The sequence below is a fragment of the Zalophus californianus genome, chromosome 5, assembly GCF_009762305.2.
Source record: "Zalophus californianus isolate mZalCal1 chromosome 5, mZalCal1.pri.v2, whole genome shotgun sequence".
Taxonomy (NCBI): domain Eukaryota; kingdom Metazoa; phylum Chordata; class Mammalia; order Carnivora; family Otariidae; genus Zalophus; species Zalophus californianus.
This window is the reverse complement of record NC_045599.1, coordinates 40,780,962-40,801,844: the sequence shown is the minus strand read 5'-3', so window position 1 is coordinate 40,801,844 and position 20,883 is coordinate 40,780,962. Positions and strand designations below refer to the sequence as shown.

Sequence of the window (20,883 nt, the reverse complement as noted above, 5' to 3'; positions counted from 1 at the left end):
GTCTTGGAGGTGTAACCTTTCAGGTAAAAGGAAAAAAGGGTGTTTGATTTACATTGAGAAAAGAGTAAATGGAACCCTTCTCTTTTGCCTTGAAATCTGTAGTTAACAATAGCATCAGATGTTTTTACTTAAATTTTTGCATTTCTCCATATTTTTGTACACTGTGGCTGATAAATTGTGGTTATATAAAATAACCTTTTTGGAGCAGTTTCTCAAGGACCTTAACATTTATGTCCTTTGGCTTGTAATTCCACATAAAAAGTATATTCTCAGGAAATAATTAGAAATGAAAACAAGGTCTAGTATTTGGAAATGTTCACTCTAGCATTACAAAGGGTAATAAAAAAATTAGTAATCGACATGCTCTCACAGTAGGAGGAGTTTTTATAATTGTTTTAGTTATGGCTCTGTTGGTTGCAAGGGGCAGAATTCCTTTATAACTAGCTGAAGTAAGGTTGGGTTTTGCTGACAGGATACAGGGCACTCTAACAGCTCCAAAACAGCAAGATCAGTGAGGCCCTTTGGCAATGGGGAGCCAAAGCCACTGTCCCCATTTCTCACTCTCAGGGGCCAGGCTAGTCACTTCTGTTTTCTTTGCAGGCCTACTTTGTCCTCAGCCTCTTCTTCAGCCATTCTTTCTTGTGCATGGTTCAGTGCTGCTTGCCAGCTCTGACTGAGTCAGTCTTTGTTCCACTTCCAAAACTTCCAGAGCAGGAGTCTGGACTAGGTCATCTTTTTGAGCCTGAAGTGGGTCAGTGAACAACTGGTGATTTGATCATCTCCAACCCCTTTTTGGGGTCTACATTCAGGTTTAGTAAAAGTGAAATGGTGTTGGATAATGACATTGATAAAATCTCATGGACTCTCAGAAATTGCAAATATTAATTTAAAATATTTCTAAGGCCTTCTGTGATAAAATTGCTTTTCACTCACACTCTCAAAAGAATAGTGTGCATTTGTGGTAGATCTGCTTTTAAAAATTTTTATTTTTTTAATCATTCCTTACTAAAATCTCCATGGTATGGCTTCCACCCTTTCTTCCTTATTAAAACCAATTTTACTAAGTCTGGCTCTTGAAAATGTATTAGATGCTGTGGCTCAATCACTACAACCTGAGATGCTGTCTCTGGACTTGACCTCAGTGATGTTATTCTCTCCTGACCTTTCTCCGGCCCTCCAGGTCTGCCTCAGTGGATCTTCCTCCTGTGCTCATCCCTTCAGTATTGTTGCTGCCCTGTGCCTCACCCTCCTCTTCTTTTCATTTCATATCCATCCTGCTCTTTCTTTTACCTCTGTGGCTTCACAGATCCTTTATATCCCCAAATCTCTTGTCTTCGTTAGATGCCTTCTGCTGAGTTCTGTGGTAACCACCAGCTTTTTGAATATCATCAGAACTTCTCTTTTGAACCTTCATAGCTGTTTGTACCTCTGTTTATTCTCTGCTGCACCCATGGATTGTGCCTTACATAACTTCGTATTCCTGCTAGCACCTACCAGAATTCTTTGACAGTGGGTTCACTCAATATTTACCCATCTATATATTCCTGTTTTTAAAAATGGGCTAATTATACTTGTATGTGATTTTATTTTCTTTCCTTCCTATCCTAAGAAAAATACCCACAAACTTTTTTTCTAAATCTAAAAATAATTTCCAACGTAGTTGTTTTGGTCAGAGGAAAAAAAAAACAAAACAAAACCCAGCTTAGTGGATATGCTTGCTAAGAACATTTTTCAATATATTTGGGCCTATTAATGTGAATTTTCCCTTAGAATAAGGACATAAAGCCTCCTGAGTTTTGGACACTAATCATATGTGGATTTAATTTCTGTACTAGGTATTTTCTTGTCTCACTACAAAAGAAAGAAATGATTGAAAAATTCAACCAATTCAGAAATATGCAATGTAGAGATGGAAAGTTTCCATTATTATGTGTAGAGTTCTTGCAAGTAGAATTGAACTGTAGAAATGGTGGTATTTGTGAATACAAAATAAATTTGCTCATGCGGTAAGAGTATGGCTGTTGGTTGAAGGGTGAATGGTTAGTGACTGTGTAGGGCAGGCAGCAACTGATAGCACAGATCTGCTTACTGACCTCCACAGTGTGCGCTGCTGTGTGCAGAAGCTTTGTGCTGGAGCTGTAGTATCTGTATTAAAGGCTTGGGCATTTCGCCCTATTCCTCTGAATGCAGACAGTTTAGTTGAATCAGAGGATAGTCTGAAATCAGATATGAGAGGTGGTATAAGGGTCAGTTAGCAAAGTCAATTCTAATTTATTTTATTTATTTATTTATTTGTAATTGTAACTTTTACTAGAAGTATGGCTTTGGGAACCTTGTGAATGTCTTAAAGACTTCTAATGGGTTGCCATTCTTGGCAGATGATTTAACACAAAGGTAGAAACTTTGGTTCATGTATTCAGGGTGTAAATGAAAAACAGGAAGATAAATGAACTAGGAATATATTTCTTTTCATTTAGCTCTTGTAGGTAGAACATACTTGATATTTGTAGTAATGACACTCAGGCAGAGTAGCAGAGTTGTGTTTGTCATTAAGCCTTTGGGGTTTTAGTGGAGTTAATGAGACCTGTAAATGGTCATCAAGACTTGGTGCTTCATGGAAAGAGCACTTAAACATACAATGAGTATGTTAGCTTGGTGGCTATGGCATTACTGCTGGGAGAATGGGTCTCTGAGAGAGACAATCTTCCATACTTGGGTAAGTCTCGACACAGACCTCATGTTGAAGGTTTCTGCTAACCTATAACTCTTTCCTAGCATTCCTAGTTGGTATGCTGCCTATTAATCAGTATGTCTGCTTCAGTGAAGGAGACCTGAATTCTTAAAGCTGACTTTTAGGGAAAAGACAGTTTTAGGAGGTGAGTGTGAGACATAATCTTGAGGGAAAACATGGGTGAAAACAGAACTGTCTTTTGGTGTTTTTGTGCTTGACTTCATTTTTTCTTAAACTTGGTTAATAAGTTCAGATCCTTTTCACAGCAGCTCGAAACTTGCTATAGACAGTATAGAAACGGGTGGATAACATATTATTTAGATACTCTGATGGCTTAGCCAGGACCATGTCCTGTCCAAATGTGGTAGTAATGTAGAGACAAAATGGGTAATGTCAAAAAGCTGTTTTCCTTTTGGAAGCAAAGTGCGTGACAGATGCGTTTGGGAATAGTGTTGAAAACCCTGTGATTGAGTGGCAAACGAGCATGAGAAGGGATTTTTTTTGTCTTCTCTGCCATCTGTTTAGCATGTTCGGGCAGAAACAAAGGGAAGAAGATACTCTTGGTTAGATTGGTTAAGCATTAGTCCCCTTTCTATCTTTTTAATCTCAACTGTAATCTTTCTAACTTGTGTTGCATGCATTGCTGCATTTCCTTTTTATGTGTGCTCGTATTTATTTTCATGGCAAATGCATTTTTAAACAGTCTCTGGGATAATTATTGCCATTAATTAATTTTCGTATTTCCATTTTAATGATATTTTCATTTATTCCTTTTGCTAGCTGGATTGCCTTTTGCAATTCTTACTTCAAGGCATACCCCCTTCCAACGAGGAATATTCTGTAATGATGAGTCCATCAAGTATCCTTACAAAGAAGACACCATACCTTATGCGTTATTAGGTGGAATAATCATTCCATTCAGTATTATTGTTGTAAGTCAAATCCACTTTTCCAAGTTTATTACTTTTGGGCAGTTGGCTTAATTTTGTGTTAATCTGTTAATGACTGAATGCATAAATGTCCAAAACAATGTATTTTTTTAACGTTTAATTAACGTTGTTTGATCAAGGTGATCTCAGCTATTTTAAGTGGAACCAAAGGAATAACAGTGTATAATTAGAAGAATCTTACTGAATGTGTGTAGCTTTTATGCTAATATTTTCCAAGTCACTGTGGTTTTTAGAGCTCTAATTTGCTGTTATTGCAGTAATCATGCAATAGATACATGTTATAGCAGTATGTTTTTAGCATACTTTATACCTAGGGTATTACTTTACGATTTGTGGGATCTGTGTGTATGTACCTACTTTTTAGTCAGCGAGTTCTAAAAAAAGAAAAATAACTACTGTTAAGACCTCATTCTAACCCATGTTAAAGAATTTTTATATAATGCCAGAAACTAGAGAGAAAAGCCAAAGTTGTATATATAATCAGCAGTGAACACAAGAGAATTTTTACTGGTACTGAAACCTAATAGCAACTATTGCTTTTAGGATTTCAGGTGGGAATGCTTAGAGATTGTGCTCTAAGGAGAAGACATCAAGGGATTGGACTAGATTATTTCATAATTTCTCAACTGAGAGAGTCTGTGACTTAGATTAAATAGCTTTATGCTCCATGACTTGTTAACTTTAGAAGGAAGATTTATGTTGGTTAAAAGTAGAAAATATGGTCCCATCCAGGAGGTAGGCCAATAAGATAACATGTATGTCTTGTCGGTTTTGGTGTTTATTGAAAAAAAAAGCTTAATTTAGAAATTCAATGTTTTAGTCAAGAATGATCACAGCTCCTTATTAGCATTGAGAATTAACTCATTATTTGTGGTACATAATTAATAAAAGAAAACCTTTCTCATAAACATGTTTGTTTTATGAAACTGTGAACTCCTGGAAGGCAGAGATGGTGCTTTGTTCTTCTTGGTACCCTCGCTGCCTGCCATGGAGCCAGGAATGGTGGAACCTGGCATGTCCTAGGTGCTGGAATGAAATGAGAGTAATTACATGGTGACCTTGGCTGGCTCTCCTACAGTAAGGTGAAGTTTTAAGAAATCAGATCCCTTTAATCTAGACAAATCTTTACACTGAATTTTTACTACTAAAAAGAACAAAAGCCAAGCCTATGATTGTTCCTTTAAGAAGGTGTAGTGAGAGTAGTTTTTTTTTTAAGTATGTGTGTTTCTGAGATGCTATTTGAATTTAAAGTTTTTAATAGGATACTTAGCTGCAAATACAGTTGCCCCTTGAACAAGATGGGGTTAGGGGACACTGACACCCGGTACAGCCAGAAATCTGTGTTAAAATTTTTGACTCCCCCAAAATTTAACTACTAATAGCCTACTGTTGCCTGGAAGCCTTCCTGATAACATAAAGAGTCAATTAACACAATTTTGTATGTTACTTGTATTATACAATAAAGTCAACTAGACAAAAGAAAAAGTAAGAAAATCCTAAAGAGAGAATACATTTACAGTACTGTATAATGTAAGTGGACCCACTCATTTTGAAACACGTGCTGTTGAAGGGTCAGCTGTAGTAGCTGAGTTCATACAAGATTCTCCCTTGGAGTATTCGAACACTGCTGCAGATGGACTTGTCTTTCTTTTTTTTTTTAAGATTTTATTTATTTATTTGACAGAGACATAGCAAGAGAGGGAACACACGCAGGGGGAGTGGGAGAGGGAGAAGCAGGCCTCCCGCAGAGCGGGGAGCCCTATGTCGGGCTCGATCCCAGGACGCTGGGATCATCACCTGAGCCAAAGGCAGACAACGACTGAGCCACCCAAGCGCCCTTGGACTTGTCTTTCAATTCTTCTTGACTTTGTGTCTCAGTCAAAAGGTTGCTGCACAAGCAAAACCAGAAATCCAGTACAGACCAGAGGCCTGCTGCAGGACGGGGTTCTGATGGCTGGACACCGAGGGTGTAGGGGTAGCCTCCACCCACGCAGGGCCTGACAGAACCCTCAGTGAGCGAGAACTCGTTATGTATATTTCATGAATTCCTAAGTTTTGACTGTTTCATCATCTACTGTGAGAAAGTTATCTCTGTGTTTAATAAAACGATTATAAATTGAGTGTAGGTTTCTTAAAAAAGAACAGACTCTTTAAAGGTGCTATCAAAGTACTATTTTCATATCAGCCAACACTGCACAGGGTGGTAATTTTATGTACTAATTTAAAAAAAATTCACTTTGTTTATTAACTCCACTTATTTCAGTAAGCACTTGGTTAGACATGTAAATAAATGTTTAATTTTATTTACTAGAAAGTGGATCAGTTCTTTAAAAAAAAAAATCAGGGCTGTGATTCAGACTTCATAAGGCTTTGACCTGGCTTACAGATGATCCACAGATAAGTGATTGAGGGAGGCTGGTGGAGAACCAGAGTTAATAGAGTTTCTCAGAAGCCAAGGGAGAATTTCAATAAGGAGAAATGATCAGTAATGTCAAATACTGTGAAAAGTTAAGGTAAATGAGAGTTGTTAAACACCTGTTCAATCCAATGAGACCATTTTGACTTTTGAAAAGGATTCAGTAGAATAAAGGGAATGAAGGTAGTTCAAGATATTTAGGAAGGAGTGGAAGTACACCAGTGATTTTATTTTTTTATTTTTTTATTTTTTTTTAAAGATTTTTATTTATTTATTTGTCAGAGAGAGGGAGAGAGAGAGAGCACAAGCGGTGGGAGTGGCAGGCAGAGGGAGAAGCAGGCTCCCCGCTGAGCAGGGAGCCCGATGCGGGACTCGACCCCAGGACCCTGGGGTCACGATCTGAGCCAAAGGCACACACTCAACCGACTGAGCACCCAGGCGTCCCAGCACACCAGTGATTTTAGACTACACTTTTGGGAAGGTGGGCCCTGAAGGGGAGGTACATAATATAGGGACAGTGTAGAGATGTATAAAATCATCTTGGTTGATGGAACTATAAAGGAGATGGTGAGAAAATACTGTGGTGCATAGGTTTTAAATGGTTGAATTACATGCATTTGGGTAATTATTAGCTTTGATCTCCAAGAGCATTTTGTTTTAGGGGCACCTGGGTGGCTCAGTTGTTAAGCATCTGCCTTCGGCTCAGGTCATGATCCCAGGGTCCTGGGATTGAGCCCCGCATCGGGCTCCCTGCTCTGTGGGAAGCTTCTCCCTCTCCCACTCCCCCTGCTTATGTTCCCTGTCTCACTGTGTCTCTCTCTCTCAAATATATAAATGAATAAAATCTTTAAAAAAAAAGTATTTTGTTTTAGTCCGCCAGACATTATCTTTAGTTCTTTAATAATTGATTCTACCTTTGGAGTGTAAATAATGCATAAGAAGTGATCACAACTCTAAGATAAGGCCACAGTCAGCTTAAGTGTGGACTTCACCAAAGGCTAAGCATTGGCATAAATGACTCAGAGGGCAGGATAAAGTATTAAAATGAAACAAAAATATGGCTGTCTTGTATAGTGAAATGCTCAGACACATCCCTACATTTAATTTAGAAAATCAATTTAGAACTTCTCTGTTGTCTAGCTCTCTCAGTGAGGATGGAGGACATAATAAAAAACAATGTACATTAACCCAGCGTTTGTCAGCTTTGGAATCCCCCTGCCCTTTCCCAGCATTAAGGGTTTTAAGTTTCAGCTTACACACCTTCTGTGAATCAGTTTGTCATCTGTACGCATTGCTCTGAATTCTCCTAGTGAGCTGACTTTCTGATCTCAGTGTCAAGAACCAGGGTTTGGGTGGCCCTAAAGAATTGGAAAAGAATTGTTTACACAAGAAGAACAGCTGACAGCTGAAGTGTGGGAGTTTTAGCTGCTCAAATTGTGGTTGATTAATATACTTGGTATATATTGTAAATGATCAAAGAGCAACTCCATAATGAAACATGAGAGAAATCCTCTCTTGCTGCTCATCTGTAAAGGCCATTGCTGGGACACCTTAGCAGTCAGAGGAGACAGTATATACTTTAATACATGGGCCACTGGAGGGGATTGGGAGAACCCTAAACACAATTGCAGAGGTGTGGTATCCCTAGAAGTGCATATGGTTTTTCTCTTCTGAGAGACCTGTTCTCAGAAAAGGATCTGATTAAGTCATTCACATTAATTACTGTAATGAGGAATCTATTTCTGTGGGGCTTAATGTGTAAACTAAGGGTGTTTACATTTTACTCAGGAGGCACCCCTTTCAATTAAAATTTACTAACCACCTACTCTGTTGGAGGCCACTATGGTGGTACTGAGTTTTTAGTCAATGACTAAAATTTGACTCTTTCTTTTGTAGTATTCATAGTCTAGTTGTCTAAGTTTTAACATTCTAATTATGGAGCCGTGGAGCCAAACGAAGAAACAACTTTTGGTGTTAGGTTCTTTTTTTTTTTTTTTTTTTTAAGATTTTACTTATTTATTTGACAGAGAGCGAGAGCTCAAGCAGGGGGAGCGGCAGGCAGAGGGAGAGGGAGAAGCAGGCTTCCTGCCAAGCAGGGAACCTGATGCAGGGTTCGATCCTAGGACTCTGGGACCCTGACCCGAGCCGAAGGCAGACGCTTAACGACTGAGCCACCCCTTGTGCCCCTGGTGTTAGGTTCTTAATCGCTTCTTGGCCTTTTGGCTAAGATCAAGTGTAGTATCTGTTCTTACCAGTTTAAAATCTCTTTTAGGAGGCAACCATTTATTTTACCTACGATAAGGCTCACCATGAAGATAATTAATCTGCACCAAATGGATATGTTTGAGTGTTTTGTAAGATTGTTCATGTAAATTTAAGATGAAGCAGCAAGACTAGTACTTAAGAAAAATTTTGTGGCTTTCATCTCCTCACTTGCTCAACATAAATAAGCAAGCTTTTTCTTCTTGTTCAACTATTTATTTTGGTCTCAGGTAGATAGAATGTGGATTATTTTATCACCAAATGTAATTTTGTATAAATTTGCTCCTCAGTATTTTTTGGATTTCTTAGGGTTTTGGTCTGTGAACTTGTCAAGTATTGGGAAGGCTTTCTAATATGCCTTTAAACTCATTATAGCAGTATATGCTGGCTGACACACACTCTACTAGAATCTGGGAAGGCTTTGTCTCCACTTTTAGTGAAAAATAAAGAGGAAAGAATCACTAGAAATGTTTTCTTGGAGAAGGAGAGCATCAAATGTGTGTTTGGTCTGTTAATGAGACTTGTTAAGTCTGTCAGAGCCTTGTTAACCAGGCCTAGAGGTCTGGAGAGGCAGGGCTGGGAGGCTCTGTCAGCTAATCTCTGCCCTTTGTACCCTTTGGCCAGTGTTATATCCCTGCTTTTATATTAGTTTACTCCCTGAAACTATTTTACATTTTAAAATATGATGGATATTTTTGATTCAGAGGAATGTTGGCCAAAAATGAAGACACTGCCAGATAAAAGTACTTATACAAGGGATACTCTAATTAGGAAAGTTTGTGTTATTTGAACAAACCATGGTTTTTGTCATTCATGATACATCATTGTCTGCTTATTAAAACTCATTTTATTTGAGTACCAGAAAAGAAATAAGGTCTTATTGTTTCAGGTAGATTTGAAATTATTTTGGTCATTGCTTTGTAAGCAGTATACCACAGTTGATCTGACACCTTTTTTCATGGTTTAGAATTAGATATCCTCACTCTCCATTTGCAAATGAAAAAGGGTGTTTTTAAAATAAAGATTTTATTGCGATTTACCATTTTCTTTTCTATTTTTTATTTTGTTTAAAGTGCCTGGTTGCTGTTTTAACATGTTATTTTTCTGTTTCTTTTTCAGATGATTATTGGAGAAGCACTGTCTGTTTATTATAACCTCTTGCACTCGAATTCCTTTATCAGAAATAACTACATAGCCACTATTTACAAAGCCATTGGAACATTTTTATTTGGTGCAGCTGCTAGTCAGTCCCTGACTGACATTGCCAAGTATTCAATAGGCAGACTGCGGCCTCACTTCCTGGATGTATGTGACCCAGACTGGTCAAAAATCAACTGCAGTGTTGGTTACATTGAAAACTACATATGTCGAGGGAATGCACAAAAAGTGAAGGAGGGCAGGTGAGTGTTAAATCTTCAGTGTTTGTTTTATGTGTTCTTGGAAAAGAAGGCTTCAGACACTGGAAGATGAGCCATCCACTAGCTTAGGGAGAGAAGCTAGTGTAATTACTGGGAGCTGAATTGAGATCATATTTTGACTTATCTCTATTTCTTCTTTTTTCCCCATTTTATGCCTACCTTCTGTTTAAGAGCATTTTAATGCAGGTCTTTCCATCTCTCATGAATAATTAAAATGAACTTCATATGTCATATAGTGCAGGGCCACCATGCTTTTTCTTAAGGCACCAGATAGTAAATATTTTAGGTTTTGTGGGCCATTTGGTTAATTTGACAACTATCCATCTGTGCTGTTGTACCAGGAAAAAACAGCCATAGACAATCCTTGAACAAATGGTGGGTGTGGTTATGTTCCAGTAAAAGTTTATTAACAGAAACAGTGGCTGCTCCAGGGGTTGTAGTTTGCTGACCTTTGATGCGTGTATTAAGTTCTGCTCTATCTCTTAGTATTCTTAGAGTATGTTTTTTTGTAAGGAAACTTCATATATTGACAGCTTTAGGTCTTCAGGTTGCCCTCTTATAATGCCCTTGTTAGGCTCCTTTCTATACCTGGAGCGCTATTAGGCATGACCGAAATAGAATGTTTGGAACCCAAAAGGTCTAACTCCTTTACTGTATAGATGAGCAAACGGAGGTCCAGTAACATTAAATAAAGCCGCTATGGGGGCCTGGGTGGCTCAGTCAGTTAAGCATCCCTTCGGCTCAGGTCATGATCCCAGGGTCCTGGGAACGAGCCCCACATCGGGATCCCTGCTTGGTGGGGAGTCTGCTTTTCACTCTCCCTCTGCACCTCCCCTAGCTCATGCTCACTCACTTTCTTTCTCTCTCTCTTTCTCAAGTAAATAAATAAAATCTTTTAAAAAAATAAAAATAAATAGAGCTACTAGTAGCAGAGCCAATTCTGCATCTCAAGTCTCTGAATTGTCAGCCTTACCTTTTCTGTATGATTGATGTTCTTATATTTTAAGATAGCTGTCACTTTACCTTAGTTATTCATCATCCAACAGATACTTTGGGTAAAATATCCTTTGACTGTTCTTTATACATTATTCTCAGGCACTTTTTTGTCCTTGTTGGTTCTCTTATAAGCTACACAGGCCTTGTAGTAGCCCCCAATTTTTGCATTTAGTGGAGATGAAAAAAACACCTTATTGAACTAAGAGTATACACTGTGCTGTGTGCATGAGATCTGGCCGTGAACTGGAAAGCTCTGGTTCTCATCTTCATGGAGCTTAGTCTAGCACAGAGGACTTAAATTAAAAAAGCGATGGCAGTGGAAGAGAACCTCCTTGTTGATAACGAGACCAGAGAATAGAGAGGCTGTTGAATGGCAAGCTTTGAGGTGATCATAGGAGGACTGGTAGGGGTATAAAGCCTTAATGAATGAAGGAGAGAGAAATGGCTAATGCTATAGGCAGTTGATGGTGGAAGGTGGTGTTGCTGATTTGAGTTTAGGTGAGCAAGCATTTTTTAAGAGGGCTAGGGGAAGAATGGTCCAGAAATGGCTTTGAGGAGTGATGAACTTACCAGCACCCAACACTGGGCTCTGAGGGTGTGGGATGTGGAGATCTCATTCTCTGCTCTCATAACACTACAGTGTCCTAGGGAAAGATCTCAGATTTAATGACTAGGAGGTGCAATGACTTTCAGTGAAGAGTTTGAAGACTCAGGGAAATATAGAGGACTATCCATGCCTGTGTCTCTAGTAACATGTCTCCTGCATCACCCAACAGAAAATAAGAAAACTCTAAATAATGTTTTCTCTTGTCACGGTATTTAAGAAAGTTAGGTGATAAGGGCTTACCTAAACTCCAGAAAATATCATTATAAATGATTCTTTAAGAACAGTTTCTTCACACATGTATTGTTTCTCTGGTTTGGGTACATATATTTTAGCTCAAAATTTTCTTGTAACAATATGTGTTATGAGAGATTTTTCTTTCTTACACGAGCCATTTGGACAAAATGTGAAATATTTATTTTTATTTTATTTTACTTTTTTTAAAGATTTTATTTATTTGAACGAGAGAGACACAGCGAGAGAGGGAACACAAACAGGGGGAGTGGGAGAGAGAGAAGGAGAAGCAGGCTTCCTGCCAAGTAGGGAGCCCAATGCAGGGCTCGATCCCAGGACCCTGGGACCATGACCTGAGCCGAAGGCAGACGCTTAATGACTGAGCCACCCAGGCACCCCAAAATATAATTTATTTTAAATGACATAAATGGGGTGCCTGGGTGGCTCAGTCGTTAAGCGTCTGCCTTCGGCTCAGGTCGTGATCCTGGGGTCCTGGGATCGAGTCCCACATCAGGCTCCCTGTTCGGCGGAAGCCTGCTTCTCCCTCTCCCACTCCCCCTGCTTCTGTTCCCTCTCTCACTGTCTCTCTCCCTCTGTCAAATAAATAAAAATCTTAAAAAAAATAAATTAATGACATAAATGTGATTACATGTCCCACTCCATATATGTCCTATTATGTATGTCTTCCTAGTGTATCTAAATTGGCCAACATGTACTATAATACTCTGATGGTACTTTTGACTTAAGTACATGTAGGTTTTTTACCCATTACCCTTTAAAGTTTCTTCAGCCTTCTACATTTTCAGTGAGAAGATCTGTTGATAAGCTTTGGGGTTCTGAAATAAGAAGGAAAATCAAACCTAGAAATGAAATCTTAAGAAAACTTTGTATCTTCTGAGAAAAATGGAATTTCCATTGGTGTTTCCAGAATAAGTTAGTTGTTGCCACAGTTCCAGAGCTTTGTAACGTTGGTGCATAACTGTGGCTTTGCATTGCTGTTCTGTTGAGAAGCATAATTTCATTGGATTCAGGCTTTCCTATTGCTTTTCTCTTGAATTTTTAAGTCGGGATGCCAAAAATGCAAAAACATTTCAGTCTAGACATTGTCTGTAATATATTAGGATTATAGTGTAATCTCCTTTAATTTATTTATCTCCACAGGCTGCCCCCTGTACGTTTATTTTAATTATAAAATTATAATGCTTGACATTGGAGTGAAGGGAACATAAGCTCCCGAAATGAGTCATTTTTGTTGACTATAAATGAGTCAGAGTTACATCTTACATCTGTACTCTCTTACAATTTTGGCTTTTTCCCCATTCATTTTCTTATTTTCTTATTTTCTTATTTCTTATTTTCTTCTGTTCCTCTTTCTGCCCTTCCAACATATGTGTACACTCTTATGCTCTTGTATCACTGATGTCAGAGGACTTTTACCAGGCTTCATTTGTGGCCCTGGGTCCTAAATATAGAAGTGAGAATGTAAATGGACTATAGTGGCATACTTATTAATTGTAATATCCAGAGAGCTCCTCTTCATTGTTTAAAATTAATACCTGGGAATTTACTATAAATGAAAAGGGGCTATGTACTTGTAACTGTGGGACATCCAGCTGCCCTCATGCCAATGAGAATAGCATTACTTGGTGAAAAAAAATTACTAATGAGCCCAGGCAGTTCGGACCTGTAGCACTCTGCCCAGGTAAAGATTCTCTTTAGAGACTCTTTAGACCAGTGGCTCTCAAACATTAGTTGTTCGTTAGAATCACCTAGAATCACCTGTGAAAACACAGATTTCAGTGTTTCCTCCTCAGGTGTTTAATTCAGGAAGTGGGTTGGGGGCTAAGAATATGCATTTCTAACACATTCCCAGATGCTCCTGCCTCTGTGCTTGATCTCAGGACCATACTTTGTGAACCAGTGCTTAAAATCCCCTGGATGATGGGAACACAACCTCACATGACATCTGTTATCTTAGGATGTTTGGCAGGGTGAATTTTAAGATTGTGCACAACTAGCTATGTTACCGAATGACCTATCACCGCCACTAACTCAGGAGCCGAGCAGGTGAGCCCTGGTGCTCCTGGGGCCAATTGTTCTGTGCCAGGGAACCCCAAGGAGGCTGGACAAATCGGAAGCACAGCTCCTGGCTGGGTTTGTCAACACTGTTGTGGAACAAACTTGGATAAACTGGTTGTAAGAGAAGTCAGTAACTCAAGAGATGATGGTTTGGAAAAGAGAAAGGGAGAAATTTAGGGTGCTACCAGCAAGAAACTTGGTGGCAGGCTCAAGCTTTAACCACTGACCTCTCCACCAGCAAGATGGACACCTACTGTGTTACAGGGAGAGGTTGGGGTGGAGTACATGCAGAGAGCAGGCAGGGAGTGCGTGATCATTGGTGGGAGTCAGTATGTGTTCAGCCCACGATCACGGGCAGGGAAGGGGACGTGTGCGATGTGGTCGTCTAGGCTTCCATTGCTATCCGGGCTTTTCTGGTCTGGCAGTTGGGACGTTCAGGTCTTCGCAAAATGGCTTTGTCAATGCCTCAAGGAAGTTTGATAAGAAATAAGCACAATGGGTTTTCGTTGGAGCATCAGTTAAGCAGTCTTGCCTGTTTCTGGTTTTAACTCTTGGGGTCTATAGTTGAGCAAGACAGCTCGCTAACAGCTGCTCTGTTTGTGATACTAGAAACTTTTGTCTTTAGAAATTTACTTTTTTATTTTTTCTGGCTCTTATTTAAATTACATTTGCTTAAGGATCGACTCAGCGTTCCTGATCAGTTCTGAGCGATTGGTCTTTGGCTATATAAATCAGATATTTGGTATAAAGTTACTTCTTTTGGATTATGGCAGCTTTGTATTATTTAGATGATTAATTGTGATATGTTTGGTTGAATGTGAGAAATAATTTTCCTTTTGTCTTTTTTTAATGCAACCCCTATGCAGGTAAATAAAACTGAGTTTTGAGGGAGTTCCTTCTTTAATAGTGAAAACCCATTATAATTAGACTAGCTGTGGGATTAAGTACCTGGCAAAACCTGAGAATCACAGCTTCAGCCTATCCATGAAGTTACTAAATTCAGCTACTATCTATTGCTGTTAAGTCCTAGTCGCTGTGGGAGTGACCTCCCAAAGTGTACATGTTGCTGTCGTGGTGCTCACTGAGCAGGGGCTGAGACATGTTGGGAGACTGTGTGTGTGATAGATACATGTCTTGAAGGAGTGAAGATGAAACCATGAAATCAGAGGGTGTTAATACTGCTTCTAGTAGAGGAGGCATTTTGGAGGATGAGTAAGGGTCGAATGTGTGAATTAGGATGGGGTGTGTCTCAGGGCTCAGCGAGCCGCAGCATAGGCAGGCAGCTAGGCTGGAGGCGTAGGGGGTACAGGCAATGTTTTACTAGCTTCAGTAGAACCAGTGTAATTTTCAGGGTTTTGTTTGTCACTTGTTTGTTAATTTATAAGACAATCTGGGGCATTTAAGGCTGAAGAAACTTCTTTGTTTAGAAATAAAAGTGAAGTTGCCCCACATAATACCTAAATAGCTGTACACATTCTTACACACACTTTTTATTTAGCCTGTGTTGCATTTATACATTCCATATAATTTTGTTTTAATGTGGAATAAAAGCAAAAGATTTTTTTCTCCCTTGAAATGTGACGTGTTGCCTGATTGTCTTTCCTGAATGCAGAATGAGTTGACTTGACATGTGGCTTTATTTTGGTCGAGGTGCACACTTGCAAAGACAAGATCCTTTCTTTACTTTCAGTGACTTCCTGCCACTACCTATTCGTAAATATATGTATATCGTAATTTATTTTAAAAACAAACAACCTTCCTCCACCCCGCCCCAACTAATTACACTCTAAGTTTAGACATTCGGCATTTCATGCCATCCCACAGCAGTGCTGTGCATTAAATGTTGATAGGCTACTAAATCACATGAACACGTCATCAGCTGATTACTTCATATTGATGCTTTGTACCTTCACCTTAGAACTCTTGAATTCCCCATTGCCAGCTCTGAAATACGAAAACAAAGTTGCGTAGATACATTAGTACTTTTTCCAGATAAAAATATAATGGATGGAGGGGCGGGCCCCTGGGTGGCTCACTCAGTTGGGTGTGTGCCTTTGGCTCAGGTCATGATGCCAGGGTGCTAGGATCGAGGCCCACATCAGGCTCCCTGCTCAGCAGGGAGTCTGCTTCTCCCTCTGCCTCTCCCCCTTACTTGAGCTCTCTTTCCCTCTCTCTCTCAAATAAATAAATAAAATCTAAAAAATATATATAATCGAGTGGTGTTAAGCCTGGGTTTCCGTTCAGAATAAATGTGAATAGCATGCATTCAGTATTTTCGTTTAATTAGAAAATAAATATTTTTCTTGAGAGGTAGGATGTGCGTTGAATTTGTGAAAAGTAAAACCTGATGTATGAATTGTGTTGGTTCGTTATTCAGATCATTGAAATCTGTCTTTGTGTGTTTCTTTGTGTGTTTCAAACTCACAACCCTGAGATCAAGAGTCACACGCTCTACTTGCTGAGCCAGCCAGGTGCCTGTGAGAATACTTTTAAAACTTAATTTGTTTTTTATTTACATCAGAATATATCTGTTACTTTATCATTATGGATATCATTTGTTCCACTAATCTGACTGCCTTTGATCATAATGTAAAAAAGGTTTCTGGACATTTTACACACATTATTGAAATGCTTGCCACATGTATTGGGAAGAGGCCTTAGGTAGTGCATGTTTGAGCTGACACACATTGATACTGCTCACAGTTTCTTACAGAAGGGTGAAAAGAGCAGGGGTATTAGATTGGACTTTATAATTCTCCTGAACTGTGATGATAAAGTCAGAATTTGTAACCACTGTAAGGGGAAAACACATCAGAGGTAAGATGTTAAAATCAGATAACTTATCTCATGTGGCTTGCTGTGTTTATTGGCATAGGCTTAGCTAAGTTTAGCATTTAATTATATGCTAACATTATTATGCAAAGGTAACATACGTCCTTAGTTTTATTTTATACATTTTTTATAGCTGTCAAAACACAAGATAGTTAAGGTATACTTCTTGTGGAGCCACTGAAGTGATACCCTATTGTTGGTGCGGTGGCAGGGGAGTGGGGGGTAGGGGCGAAGGAGCAGAGGTGCATTTGTTTGTGACATTGAAAATATGAAAAGTGTAAGAATTTTACATTTTCTGGGATAACTGCATAAAAATTCATTTATCATTAAGACATTAGATTCTATTTGAGCTTAAAGAATGTATTGAGCACCTCCTGTATGCTCGATCAAATGGTGGTGGGTGTTAGGGATGCAAGATGAATTAAGATGGATCTCAGGGAGGTTGGGAGTTTATCAGCAATTTTTCTCTTGATTTGCTGTACCTTCTGAATTTTTCTGATGAGCATCTTATGTAATTAAACAAACCAAGAAACAAACAAACCTCAGACATTCCTGTCTTGTACTCCTGCCCCTGTTTGGATGGAATGGAGGAAGGACGGACTACAACACATGATTTGCTTTGGAAGATGGATGCAGGGGTATATGTGTTCACTGAGCCCTGTACATCTCTTTCCTTTTTGGAGAGGAGAGCACTTCAGCCTAGCTGTTCAAGAAGGCTTCCTGGGAGAAAACAGTGGCTGAAGTGACTCTTGTGTGGTAATTATCCAAGAAAGTTGGGAGGCTCATGTCAGGCACAGTGATGAAGAAACACAGCATGAAACATGGTGTATACTGGGAATTGTAAGTAGTTGGGTAGCAGGTGATGGTTCTAGTTGGTGGGCCTTATGTAGGGTCTTTTACTCTAAGCTTAGCAGTGGACGAGTGAAGGTCGAAAGGTTGTCAAAGTGCGGTACCATGGCACTCTACTCGTCCTCTGGTAACATGAGCTCTGGGGATGTCATCTGCTCAAATCTGAAAGGAACCAAGAGTGACCTGCCTGGTCGGCTTCCTGTTTAATTTTATATGTGTGTGGGCTTTTGCCTTTTCTCTTGCCACTCTCCGTATTAGTATAATCGTACAGACTTGGACTGATGTCTTGAGCCTCGTCGCTCTTGACCCCGCTGGTAAAGAGTTAATGGTGATTTCATGATCTGCATCAGGGTAGGAAGTGGAGTGGACTGGCCAGATTTAGTAGGCTTTCTTGGCCTTCATGTTGTCTTTTTGGGAGAGGGCTAAAAGTAGAGGTCTGGCAGTCTTGCCTCTGGCTAGCATTCCTGCCCCTTAAAAAACACCTTAGAAAGTGATTTTAGAACGTTGTCTTCCTCCGGACTCACTCTGAATTTTACCCTTTAGCAAGGTAGTTTTCCTTTTTCAGTGTGTTTTAAAAGGAGGTGGGGGAGAGGCGCCTGGGTGGCTCAGTCGTTAAGCGTCTGCCTTCAGCTCAGGACATGGTCCCAGGGTCCTGGGATTGAGCCCTGCATCGGGCTCCCTGCTCCGCGGGAGGCCTGCTTCTCCCTCTCCCACTCCCCCTGCTTGTGTTCCCTCTCTCGCTGTGTCTCTCTCTGTCGGATAAATAAAGTCTTTAAAAAAAATAAATAAATAAAAATAAAATAAAAGGAGGTGGGGAAGGTAGGAGGTAGGGTGTTTACTAGTTGCCAGCAGAGGAATGCCTCAGAGTTAAGTCCCTTGTGTAATCTACCAATTGCCCTTTGTTTCCTTTTTAACTCTTCGATAATGCCATGTTGGTGATTTGGAGTCTTTCTGCACCAAGTCATCAGTTTTTCCCTCATGCTGTAGGAAACCTGTGACCTCTCTCCTGGTTAGTGCACTTTCGTCTGTTTTACCCTTCTGTCAGTAACCTTTGTCACTCCCTGACCTCTGCTCATCTGTCAGAGACACAGAGTTCCCCTGCTCAGGGTGTGTAGAACCTTTATTCCCCAATCATCTGATTTTTCAAGGCACACCCAGTTTTACTTTCCTTTATCTCCGAGTTCTCAACCACTTCTCCTTTTTAGATTCCTTCTTTTCATATGAGTCTCCCATAAACAGACACATGAACATTTGTTTTTAATCATCAACTGGTTTATTTAAACAAGAGTTTAAAATACCCCGTACACATACCAGTTATGTCCTACTTCCCCCCCTTTTTTCATTTTCCACGGTCCTGCTCACTTCTCTCCTTTAAGTTTCAGGCTGTGATATCTACAGATACTAGATTATTTGGTGTATGAGTCATTGATATTAGTGGCTGTGAAGTGGTATTTGATGCATTAATATTAATGAATAAAATAGGATACTCAGATCTGTTTTATTTTAGTTAGGCATGTCACTTTTATATGTGAAGTGGCTAATTGACTCCACATAAATGCAGTGTAGCCTTAAATAGAAATATAGTAAAATCATAAAAATAATTTAAAGGAATATATGACAGGATTTTTGCTGCAAGTGAAATAATCTCTGAGTCTCTGGCTGGTTCAAGCAAATAAGATGAATTTATATTATCTTTGCTGTATTTTACTTAATTTTGTTTGGGATCATCTTATATTCTTTTGACATTTATCACCTTCATCTTTATCTCTCTAACCCTCGGGAAGAGAGATGCCCTGTGGTTCTTGTATATCTACACATTTCTGGAAATCTGATTTTCCCCCTTCGAAACACATGTATCAAAATCACATGTTTGTTGACCCGGTTACTTATAATAGTCACAGAGTTAATATACTGAATTTCAGTGGTATGGAATTATGTGCATATATTTTTATGGGAACACGACTTATGATATTTAAAAATACACACGAATGTCGAAACATTTCATTGAGAGATGGAAGAACAAGCTTCCCGGGCTTGTGTGGCCGCCGCTCGGGGCGTGAACGTGGAGGCAGGGAGCTGCGCGTGCCCTGAGCCGTGGCAGCCGGGCAACTCTCGAGGCAACTGCTGTTCAGGGAGGGGTTTGGGCGCTTGCGAATGCGTGCGTGTTTAGTGGAGAAGGGGTTTGTAGGAAATTCGTAGCAGGCATGTCAGATAATTTGACTAGCATTTTTTATATTTTCGAATATGTACATAAGTATATAAAATCCCGGTAATAACATGTTTGTGTTTCCAATATTATCACTGTAAAATGTGAAAAAAAAATTTTTAACCCCGATGTAATACCTTTCCCCAGAGCTACTGTTAACAGTTTTTCCTGTCAGTCATTTTCTGTGTATTTTACAGTAAGTGTGAAGTTTTATGGTTTTATGTGGTTTAAATAAATGACATATTTTAAAATATGTCCTGGAGATAATTTTTTTGTCACTTCACATCGTTATTTAATTGATTTTAGCTAACTTATGGTATTCAGAAGAAGAGTGAGAGAACCATTGTCTTCAAGTTGCTTGCTAGCTGTGTTACAGCAAACGTCTTTGTGCTCGTGCATGTTTCTCTAGGGTAGATGTCGCTAAGTGGAATTACTGGGTCAGAAAATACGGTGGGTTTACATAGAGATAGATATTGTCAAATCCCCTTTGAAAAGTATGCACTCCTTTTGGGGCGCCGGGGTGGCTCAGTCGGTTAAGCGTCTGCCTTCGGCTCAGGTCATGATCCCGAGGCCCTGGGATCGAGCCCCGCATCGGGCTCCCTGCTCTGCGGGAAGCCTCCTCCCACTCCCCCTGCTTGTGTTGCCTCTCTCGCTGTGTCTCTGTCTCTGTCAAATAAATAAATAAAATCTTTAAAAAAAAAAAAAGGTATGCACTCCTATCAGCGCATTGTGGAAGTACCCATTTTCCCCAATCACTGCCTACTTGACTCGCCCTGGTATCTTAGATGTGAAATTTTTAAAAGACAATAGCCTGACAGCTCATTGCCTGAGCATTTTGCACAGCTATTGGTTGTAAAAATCCTTTTGAAACAAAGTAGGACTAATAATTGGGCAATTGTTCCTTTGTGCATTTGTTTGGGACATATTTTAACTTTCTCACAGGGTCATTCTGTGTTTAAAGGTTACCAAAGAAAGGAATTTTACCATGTCCTTCAAGTTAATTTGCTGTTGTGTAAACTTTGTAATCAGGAAATAACATTTGGAGAAAATGCTTCACGTTGCAGCTTGACTTCCTTTTATTTTGGCCGTTAGAGTGTACAAAGGACAAATGAGTATTCTCTTAAAATGCTTATTTACACACTGCCGTTTGCCTCTTCACAGATGATCTAAGTGCATCCTCGCATATGAACTGCACACGTGTGGCCGTGCATGAGCTGTGACCCCGGGCATGGCAGGGTGCGCGCTGCCGCTGAGTCGGCCAGCCGTGCAGGGGCTGGGGGACCCTGGCGCAGTGGGAAAGAGCTGG

The 20,883-nt window shown here is 39.7% G+C and overlaps 1 protein-coding gene and 1 pseudogene across 3 annotated transcripts in view; both read left to right on the top strand.

Moving 5' to 3' along the window:
- PLPP1 (phospholipid phosphatase 1) overlaps nucleotides 1-20,883 on the top strand; it is a 99,421-nt gene that overhangs the window by 61,248 nt on the left and 17,290 nt on the right. For 2 of the 3 annotated variants that reach the window (XM_027604720.2, XM_027604722.2), the window contains exon 3: nucleotides 9,479-9,759. In XM_027604720.2, coding sequence (XP_027460521.1) covers nucleotides 9,479-9,759 — 281 coding nt within the window. Of the gene's footprint in view, nucleotides 1-3,511; nucleotides 3,664-9,478; nucleotides 9,760-20,883 lie in introns of all 3 variants that reach the window. The other variant, XM_027604721.2, reaches the window with a different exon arrangement.
- On the top strand, nucleotides 8,301-8,421 carry LOC113930100 (annotated as a pseudogene).